Source organism: Chenopodium album, chromosome 4 (genome assembly GCF_948465745.1).
Source record: "Chenopodium album chromosome 4, dcCheAlbu1.1, whole genome shotgun sequence".
Lineage (NCBI taxonomy): Eukaryota > Viridiplantae > Streptophyta > Magnoliopsida > Caryophyllales > Amaranthaceae > Chenopodium > Chenopodium album.
Genome location: NC_137837.1, coordinates 76,698,238 through 76,708,918, shown reverse-complemented (window position 1 = coordinate 76,708,918; position 10,681 = coordinate 76,698,238). Strand labels below are relative to the sequence as shown.

General features: G+C 39.1%; 1 protein-coding gene and 1 pseudogene across 2 annotated transcripts; both read left to right on the top strand.

Moving 5' to 3' along the window:
- Positions 1–3,527, top strand: LOC145627349 (protein METABOLIC NETWORK MODULATOR 1-like). 2 transcript variants are annotated; one of them, XM_081679740.1, is made up of 3 exons: positions 1–159; positions 1,579–2,669; positions 2,915–3,527. In XM_081679740.1, the coding sequence occupies exons 2-3, from the start codon at positions 1,620–1,622 to the stop codon at positions 2,990–2,992; spliced, it is 1,128 nt and encodes a 375-aa protein (XP_081535866.1). In that variant the 5' UTR covers positions 1–159; positions 1,579–1,619; the 3' UTR covers positions 2,993–3,527. The 2 variants fall into 2 exon arrangements, with proteins under 2 accessions (XP_081535866.1, XP_081535865.1); XM_081679739.1 differs by having other exon boundaries at positions 2–159; positions 1,590–2,669.
- A 4,473-nt stretch (positions 3,528–8,000) lies between these two features.
- On the top strand, positions 8,001–10,227 carry LOC145627348 (pentatricopeptide repeat-containing protein At1g71460, chloroplastic pseudogene; annotated as a pseudogene).
- Positions 10,228–10,681: the final 454 nt, after the last annotated feature.

Sequence of the window (10,681 nt, the reverse complement as noted above, 5' to 3'; positions counted from 1 at the left end):
TGTTTCTATGTTTTCAATTTTTGTTTAGTACTTTTAAGCTTTTCACTTTTATTACACTGCACCTCACTCTCTCTCTCCTCCATTGAAGCGTATTCTTCCCACTTCTCCATTGAAGCATGTATCAGGCTTCCTCTCCTCCATTGAAATTCAACTTCTGAGGTAAAGATTTTATCTTTTTTTTTTATTATTATTATTTAATTCGTTGAATTTCAATTAATTTCATAATCTAGGGTTTATGTTAATCTAATTGTCAGTATATTCAAATTAGGGTTCTTCTAAGATGGATTATTGAACTATTTCTCATAATTAACTGAAGTTATGAAAAATTAGAACTTGCAATTTTATTTTTTTTTAAGCAAGAAGAATTATGTGTGATTATTGGTGCTTAATTTGATAAATAAGTCCAATTTTATTGCTATTGTGTTGCTGGCTTTTGTATATCACCCTTCTATGTTCCCCTCTTGCCCTTGCTTAAGGACAGTTCAAATAACTGTTTCCTGTTTTGTATAAAATATTCTTTCTTGTTTTGGCAAGATTTGAATTTTCTATATTACCCGATTTCGATTACGGGTTTATGGGCATATTCGGCAAAATTAGCTATTGCTATTCTAATAGTGAATAATGGGTTAATGTTAATTGTTAGAGATTAGCTATTAAGGTAGTTGGTTTTGTAAAATAAGTGATCAATTCAACTAGTTTTGGGTGTAGAATAATTAGTGTATTGTGGAAGTTAACATGTTTCAATATGTTACACAGCTTACACTACCTAGCTATATGAACTCGAATTGCTATTGAGAAAAGTTATTTTAAGTCGAACTAATTTGATGCTGGTTATTGTAGTTAGTTTGGGGGTGATACCCAATTTCTGGGATCACAGACTGTATTGCATTTGCCCTTTGCGACTTTCTCTACACCAAAACAAAAAATAAACTTGAATTGCTACCGTAGTTTGGTACTTATGGTAGACTTTTGATTGAATGATAATGCGAATTGTTATCCTCTTGGTTTCCCATGTTGATGCGGTGGAATCAAAACCAAGCATAATTTGAAAAATGAACCTTTTTGGGTACTTTTCTAGAGGAAAAGGTAACCTGGGTGGGTTGGGTCCCATGTTTAGGGCATTAAAGGGTTGATGAGGAATAATAGTGATCAAATAAGGAATAAAACAAAAGGTAGGTATAACTCTAAAAAATGCCTTGCCAAAAGTAACTCTTAAAACCAGATGTGGAAGAAGGTGAATGCTAAGGAAAATGGAGGGAGTATTTGAGAAGTTTTTGCCAAACGCAGACTGTATTAGGGAATCTTAAGGTTCCTTTATCTTTATTTTTAAAATGTACCACAGGATGAATACGTTTGAGTGTTTGACCTTTACCATGAAGAGATTGTTGCTTCTTATGAGCATCTAGTTTTTCATGTATTAATCCTCGTGTTAAAGTACTTTCAATGTTATGTTAGGATGCAGTTATATTTCAAAAGAGTTCCTGAAGTGGAGAAAACAGCATTACTTATTTTCAGATAATTTAATAAGGGCATAACACATGTTTGTCTTAAGCTGCCTTTAGCTTGACATGATTTCAGATGTCTTGCAGGTGAAATTTCATTGTTTTTGGCTGTTATATATGGAGATAAATCAAGTTAATCAACCACAGCAGATGAGCGGCTCTGTCCCGCTGTCAGATGCTTCTGTGAAGAGAAAGCGAGGTCGTCCTCGAAAAGAAAGAAGTGAAAATCCTGGAAAAACCCATCTACCGCGTAAAAGGGATCAAAACCAAAATCATGGTGAAGGTGCCCCTGTGCCCCCAGGATTTGAAGAAGTAGGTGGGAATCGAAAACCACCGTCAGCTGATACAGTTAGGAGCAATAAAGAGGATTCAGTGATTGGCCAAATAGTTACAGGTGTGATTGAGGCAGTATTTGATGCTGGATATTTGTTGTCAGTTCGTGTTGGTGATTCTGACACAAGTCTGAGAGGTATTGTATTCAAGCCAGGACATTATGTTCCTGTTTCAGCTGAAAATGATGTGGCCCCTAGTTTGCAAATGATCAGAAGGAATGAGGTTCCTTTTCCATCAAGGAACCAAGGTCACAAGCGTCGGGGGAGAGAGAGAAGTAACCACCATGCTGCATATCCATCAAATGGTTCACCTACTTCTAATCAATTGGCTAGGGTTCGAGCTACACAGATGTCTATTGTGGCAGCGCAACCTACCCATCCAGTGGGAGAAAGAGGCACTGTGGTACCAGTGATTCTGCAACCAGTGAGCTTGTCAAATGGTGCAACTCCTGTGGTTGAAGCACCTCCCATTGCTTCTCAACCTGCTCATTTGGCAGCCTTGAAAAGCAGGTTGCCTCCTTTAACCCAGGAGGCAACACCCAAAGGATCTCAGACAGATAGTGGTTCTGCTTCGCAACCAATTGATGACCATGTCGATGCTGCTAAGAGAGTACAAGGGTCACCTGAGTCTGCAGAAACTCAAAACAATAGTGGACAGTCAAACAAAGTGTTGCCAGATACTCCGGGGCTTACCCCAGAACAAGTCCAGGACTTGAGTAAGCCCCTGTTGGTTAAGCCCCTACAAGCCATTCGCTCAGAGCCCCCAGATCAATCTGCATCTATACCCCCCACTTTTCCTGAGAGAAGAGCAGGCAAGATGACAGAACTGCTAATGGTGAGTGAAAGTCAAAAACTTTAATTCTCATCGTGTATAAGTTTTCTTTTCTTTTTTTTTTTTTTTAACTTTTAATTTTTATATACTACCTTTAAAAAGGATTTCTTAGAGTTTTACTGGGCTTACTAGCTGGATGATTGTTTTAGGTTTGACCTTTGAAATACTTCTTACTATGTTACTGAAAGTATCAATTTTATTTTATACAAATCGCTAACTGAACATAACTGCTCTGCTGCTTTGCAAAGGCTGTACAGCAAGAAAACTTAATGGAGAGGCAAATTTCTGATGGTCAACATCAAGACTTCAAGAGCCCGGGAAACTGAACTGAGCAAACAAAAGAACTTGGAAAATCATTCTTCAGAATGGATGAAAATTTTGCTCAAAGACCATATCTTCCCAAAGTTCCATGTTTGGCTATCTTGTACAGGAAGACCAATCGAATCTCTTAACTACTTTCTGATTGGTTAAGACAGTATGTCATAGAGCAGCTATGAAAGAAATTTCATCTAGACTGGGCATTTTTCCAAGCTGCTCAAGCTGCAGTATCCTGTTCAAGGCAAAGGCAAGGTGGTTGTGCTTAGCTTGCATGGGGTTCGAGTTTTTCAATCATTGTATGTTTTTTGAAAGAACTGTATGAATATGTTTATGAAAAGCTCCATCGTAATACTGTTGTGGTTAGTTTCAAGTTATACATGAATTGTTTAGTGTGGTATGTTGGACTCGTCGATTATGGATGGGATCTTTTTAGACTTCAAGTAAGATCCAATTCCAGACAGGCAGATGGGGAGGCCCCAACACTTTAAAAGTAATTAGTGCATGTTTAAATTATGGGTGAAGCTCAATGGGCTTTTGTATTCATTTTAAAGGCTTAAATCTTCAAAAAGTCTTTCGTTTCTAGACTAACTTATTAGTACTTGCTTGCTAAATTTACTCCATAATGATCTGCCAGGCTTCAGGTTCTCTCTTCTGTAATACTGATGTTGATGCGGTGAATTTAAAGGTTTGTGATGGTCAATAATACGTAGTATTAGCCATATGGTGGTTGATGTGGCTTAGTATTTGGTGATGGCTTTGGTGAGGCAATGGTGGTTATGGCCGGTGGTTGATAGCAGTCAAAGGCAGTGAGACACTGAACAATGGCAATTTGTTTGACTGCCTTAAAGTTTCAGTTACCTGATCCAACATTTCAAATATGCTGCAAAATTAATACTCGTACTACGTAAATTATGTGATCCAGAACTCCTGAAAAAAAAAAAAAAAAAAAAAAGATGATTTTCAAGTATGATTTTCAAGTCTGATAGATTGCATTATTTTTGAAAATTATGTGATTCGATTCAAAATTCCATGGTCAAACCCAAATATCCAATAATCTCATCCGGATAAGATACACATTGCATTTTTTCCAATCGGATATGCCCTACAGACCGAGACTACAATGCCATAGTAATTAGTACAGAGAAATAAAATATAATTTCATACCTATATTTTGCACATAAAAAAATGAAGAAAGTATGGAAAAATGTCTCAAACTCGATATTATATAGATACAATATACAATATCGAGTTTGAGACATTTTTCCAAATACTTTCTTCATTTTTTTAAGTGCAAAAATATAGGTATGAAATTATATTTTGCTCTTCCCTCCAAACTTTCCTCTATCTCACATCATCACCTTTTGGGAAAAAGTAAATGCCCCTTACCCCATCAAGAGAGCTGCTCACCTGACTAAAAGGCTTGGGGGAACTCAAGCAGCCCTGGAATCTGACCCCTCGAACCAATTACTTCATAATTTAGAAGGAAAGCTTTATGAAGAACTCTGTTCCCTATATGCCCAGGAAAAGGCCTTATGGGCACTTAGATCAAGGGTAAATTGGTTGACTTGTGGGGACAGAAACACTAAATTTTTTCATACCTCTGTCATCATCAGAAGGAGAAGAAACAGGATTTTTAATTTGAGAAATGATGTGGGGGAGCCAGTTCCTCTGCTTCAGTTGCACTCTCACATCAATGGTTACTTCTCCCATCTGTTTGCTTCTGAGTTGGCTACCCCTTCCTGCCATTCTCTCATTATGGGGACCACATCAAGATCTCTCATCTCCCAGCCTTGCATGAGATTCATAATGCTGTCTTTAGCATGGGGAAATTCAAAGCCCCGGGTATTGATGGATACCATCCCTTTTTCTTCCAAGAGCATTGGGGTGTTCTATGGCCCGACATCCAATCCTTTGTTAACCAATGCTTCACTAGCTGTTCCATCCCTTCTCAATTGAACTCAACCTCCATCTCTCTCATCCCAAAGGTCGAGCATCCCGAAACTATCAAGCAATATAGACCCATTAGCTTATGCAACACCGCTTACAAGATCATTTCTAAGATCCTTGTGAGTAGGCTTAGACCCTTTCTTCACTCCATCATCTCCCCCAACCAAAGTAGTTTCCTACCTGGTAGAGGATGTGAGAATAACTTCATTGCCGCCTTGGAAATTCTTCATTCTATGAAAAAGAAGAGTGGGAATAGAGCTTGGTTTGCCATCAAGCTTGACTTGGAGAAAGCCTACGATAGGCTTGAATGGTCTTTCATTAAGACTTGTTTGGTGAGAAATGGTTTTGATGAACCATCGGTTAAACTTATCATGAGTTGTGTGTCCTCCCTATCCTTTCAAGTCATGGTCAATGGCAAACTTACTCCCGCTTTTAGTGCCTCGAGGGGCATTAGACAAGGAGACCCAATCTCCCCTTACATCTTCATCATTTGCATGGAATACCTTTCTTATCTCATCAAGGAAGCTTGCGATAAGGGTGAGTGGACCCCCTTCTCCTTTAGAAAGAATTCACTCTCCATTTCTCACTTACTTTTTGCGGATGACCTTATCCTATTTGGGGAAGCTAGCCATCAAACCCTCCTCTCACTAACTCAAACCCTTGACCTCTTCTTCTCCATCTCGGGTCAAAAATGAACAATGCCAAGAGCCAACTTTATTTCTCAAAAAATGCTTCAGAGCACATCAGAGATCTTTTCTTCTCTTCCCTCCAAATTACCATCACCAATGATCTTGGAGTTTATCTTGGCTTCCCCTTAACCGACAAAAAACCTTCCCCCTCTCAAGTCAACCACATTGTTAATAAGTTGAAGTCCAAACTTTCTTCTTGGAAGTCCAACTGCCTTTCCAAGGCAGGGAGAGCCGTTCTTATCAAATCCTCCCTTCAAAGCATCTCTCAGTATTCTATGCAAGCGTTTCTCCTCCCAAAGAAAACTTGTCATCAACTTGACCAAGTTTGTAACAAATTTTTTTGGGGCTCTGATCAAACCTCCAAAAAGTCTCCTTTAATTGCTTGGCAGCATCTCTGTGGTCCTAAAGATCACGGGGGATTGGGTTTTAGGGAAAGCCACTACCAAAACCTTGCTCTTCTCACCAAGTTATGTTGGAGAATCCACAACTCTACCAACATCTCCTCCCAAATCATCAAAGAAAAATATTATAAAAGGACCCTCCCAACCCTTTTCAAGAACGACTCTCACATTTGGCAAGCTCTTGGTAAAGGATGGGATGTCTATGCCAAATTTACTCAATGGCTTGTGGGTAATGGTAGCTCTTGTTTACTTTAGCATGACAATTGGAGTGGTTATGGGCCTTTGAGGGACTTAATTGTTGGTCCTATACCAAAGCATGAAATGAATCTCACTCTTAATTCCTGTATCACTGATCAAGGCTGGAACTTCCAAAATCTTTCTTTCTCCCTTCCTCCTAACATCATCTCCATAATTCAAGCAATTCCCATCTTCTCTGACAAGGATGATTCTCCCTTCTACCAACTGGGGAAAGGTTCTTACTTTGACTGTAAGCAAGCTTACAACCATCTCTGGCTGAATGGCCATCCCTGCAAACCTTTGGATGACATTTGGAGTATTATTTGGGGACTTGATTGCTCTCCACCCAACAGATTCTTTCTTTGGCAGGTGGCTTGGGGAAGGCTGCCAACCTCTCTACTCCTATTCTCCAAGCATATAACCACCTGTCCTTTCTGCACCTTTTGTCCTACACAACAAGAAACCATCTTACATGTCCTAAGAGATTTCCCTAGAGCTTTAGAGGTGTGGCACGAACTCTCTCCCCCCCCCCCCTTCTTTCTTCTCCCAAACAGATACATTAACCTGGTTGAGTGAAAATCTGTCAATGCCTGTTGTTCACCCTTTTCTGCAGCTGCCTTGGTGTACCTCCTTTGCTCTCTGTGCTTGGAAGTTATGGCATAGGAGGAATAAGTGGATATTTCAAAAATTAGCCATCTCTCTCACTTCCTTCTGCAACTCTCTGAAAAGACTCCTTTGAAAATGCTTTCTTCTCTGATAAGCCTACCCCTACTCTCCCTCGCTGCTCCCCCCAACCCCCTCCTCTGGCCAATCATATAGTAATGGTGGGTGCTTCTTTTTCCCTTTCCTCTTTCTCAGCTGGAATTGCTTGTGTATGCATGGACTCTTCTGGGATTTGGCTAGTGGACTAGCTAGACATGTAAATGCTCCCTCTGCACTAGTTGATGAAATTTTAGCAATTATGGCAAGGCTATATCTGACTCTAGCTAAAAATTGGACTGATACTGTGATTTATTCAGATTGTCAAAGGGAGGTTATTGGTCTTAATAACCAAAACACCCCATCTGATGAAGCAACATACTTTTACATGATCTGCAGGGACCTTCTTCAACAGTGCAGAGATTCAACTCTGGTTTTTGTTCCGAGAACAAGACTGAAGTAGGTGAACTCTATGGCCAGGAGAGCTAAAGCTGAGCTCCCTCTCTCTCCTATCAGTAACATGCCTGACCAGAATTGGCTACTGCATTTTATTGTACTCCTTAGTTCTTGTAATCTTTTGTCTTCAGAGAACTCTAGTCCAGACATTAGTATTGGTCCCAAGAGGCCCTCTAATTATGGTGGCATGTCACCTAACTAACGTGGTCTTTATGAACCTTAACGTTATTGTTTAATCTAGTTCATTTCCACCCAAAAAAAAAAAACTTGATATTGTATGAAGTTAAGTGAATATCAGTTTACAAATTCCCTCAAAAAAATATCAGTTTAAAAATAGATGCTCTAAATTCATTATACAAAATGTTTCAAAAAAAATCTTTATACAAATAACACAGGATTAAAAAAAAAAAAAAAAAAAGCTTTGCTAAAATATCAGTTCCAAAACCGTAATTGTAAACTCGTACATCAATTGTCATTTGTGGCTATCTCTACATAAAAATTGGGAGCCCAAAAAAGCCCAAGAAGGTAAAACCGTAGAAGATGATGAGTTTAATTCAGACTTCAGAACACAACAGAGCAACAGAGTAATGGCTGTAATGACAACATCAATTTCTGCATCATCACCTCCACCATTTTCCTCCATTCCCGCCAACTCCAAACACAGAAACAATCCTAACAAAATCCCTCCATTTTCAACCTCCATTAAAACCCAGAATCCATCACTTCAGAAATCCCCAAAATCCCCCAAAATTTCCCCCAAAAATCCCCGGAAAACAGCTCCAAAACGAGAAAAATCAACATACCCTTGGTCATTTCCACTGCAAAAGAAAAACCCACATTCAATTTACAAAGATATTCAGAGATTTGCAAGAAGAAACCAGCTCAAAGAAGCTCTCACAATTCTAGACTATTTAGAGCAACAAGGTATCCCTGTAAATGCTTCAACTTTCTCTGCTGTGATTGCTGCTTGTATTCGTTCCAAATCCAAAACCGAAGCGAAACAGATTCATGCCCATATCAGGATTAATGGGGTTGAAAACAATGAATTTCTTAAACCCAAGATTGTTCAAATGTATGTTTCTTGTGGATTAGTTGATGATGCCAAAAGGGTATTTGGTGATGATGAAAATGAAGAATCTAACAGTGTTTATTCATGGAATGCATTGCTTAGAGGTAATGTTGTTGCAGGTGGAAAAAAATACAAGGATTTATTGTATACTTTTGCTAGAATGAGAGAAACTGGGGTTGAATTCAATGTGTATAGCTTTTCTTGTTTGATCAAGAGTTTCGGCGGCGCGGCGGCTTTCAGGCAAGGATTAAAGATACATGGATTGTTGATTAAGAATGGTTTTATTGGTAGTGAGATGTTGAAGACAAGTTTGATTGATATGTACTTTAAATGTGGTAGAGTTAAGCTTGCTTATCACCTGTTTGATGAAATGTCTGAGAGAGATGTTGTTCTTTGGGGTGCAATGATTGCAGGGTTTGCTCATAATAAGTTGCCTAGAGAAGTGATTAGGTATGCTAGGTGGATGATAAAGGAAGGTGTATTGCCGAATTCGGTTGTGTTAACTTCAATGCTTCCCATTCTAGGGGAACTTGGGGCTTGGAAGATGGGTAAAGAGGTTCATGCCTTTGTGATCAAGAGAAGAAATTATATGGAGCAGCCGTTTTTGAAATCGGCTTTGATTGATATGTATTGTAAGTGTGGTGATATGACTTATGGGAGGAGAGTGTTCTATAATTCCGGTGATAGGACGACTGTTTCATGGACTGCTTTGATATCTGGTTATATATCAAATGGTAAGCTTGATCAGGCTATAAGGTCAATTATATGGATGCAGCAAGAAGGGTTTAAGCCTGATGTCGTTTCGTTGGCAACAATTCTTCCGGTTTGTGCTAAGTTGAAGGCGTTGAGGCAAGGAAAGGAGATACATGGGTTTTTGTTGAAGAATGGATTTCTGCCTAATGTATCATTGATAACATCATTGATTGTGATGTACTCGAAATGTGGTGTCTTGGAGATTAGTCGTAGGTTGTTTAATGGTATGGAGGCAAGAAATGTGATTGCTTGGACAGCTTATATGGTTTCTTGTATTGAAAACGAGCATCCAGTCGAAGCCCTTGATGTATTCAGGTCAATGCAGCAATCCAAGCACAGGGCAGATTCCGTTACAATGGCTAGAATATTAGAGCTTTGCCATGAACTGAGACTGTTGAAACTTGGGAAAGAACTCCACGGACAAGTATTGAAGAAGGGCATTGAGTACGTTCCTTGGGTTTTAGCACGACTTGTAAAGTTGTATGGAAAATGTGGAATGATTGAGAAAGCAAAGTTGTTGTTCGATCTCTACCCTTGCGATGGTGCAGTAGCACCAACTGCCATGATGTTGGCTTATGGATATAACAACTGTTTTAGAGAAGCGCTTGTTCTTTTTAACGAAATGTTGATTGAAGGTAAGCCTCCTAATACGGACACCTTAGATGTGGTTTTAGCTATTTGTGATCAAGCTGGATTCGCAGATGATGCGTGTAAAATCTTCCAGCTCATGACTCGAAAATATAGAATCAAGCCATCTAAAGAGCAATACGCTGTCATGGCTGGACTTCTTACTCGTTCCGGTCACCTTCAGGAGGCTGAAAGATATATTCAATGGGGTTCCAAGTTGGATTCTTAAAATCAAGTAGTCCCTTCTTTGGAGATTGTGTAGGAGTTGACTGGTGCAATAGGAAGCAAAACTATTGTGTACTTGTATTGTATCTATGTATACATAGCATTCTTTGACAAAGTATTCATAAGAAAGGTTTTCGTAATTTTTTGTGCAGCTTTTTCATTCGCGACCTTGATTGTCATATTTCATTCTGTTAAGTGTTAACGTCTGGTTCTGCCCCCGTTCTAAAATTAAAATATGCTGAGAACCTGAGACTTGAGTTATTCCCTTGTTCTCTTTACTTATAACTCTGAATCTAGTTAACGATCGTTTATCCGCCTCATGCAACAAGTGATTATAACACCAAAATCAAACACGTCAGGCTTGAATCGAGTTTACATTAAGCCCGAGACTAGATAGCAGGCTGAGAGCTGAGTGTAAATACTAAAATCCATACAAGAGCACTTGTGGGTGTACTTAGCTTAAGTGATGGAAGTTAACATCAATGATTTCAATGATGACTTTAGAGAAAACATTCCTAGAATGCCTTTACTAAGAAGTCAATAAGAACTCATAAGTAGGCGAGCTCTGGGGCACATAAATGAAACAGCAGATAT

Excerpts from the sequence above, each read along its gene's own strand:
- LOC145627349 (XM_081679740.1), top strand. The coding sequence starts at position 1,620 with ATGGAGATAAATCAAGTTAATCAACCACAGCAGATGAGCGGCTCTGTC. Across the intron at positions 2,670-2,914 it reads AGATGACAGAACTGCTAATG|GCTGTACAGCAAGAAAACTT; the intron begins GTGAGTGAAAGT and ends TGCTTTGCAAAG.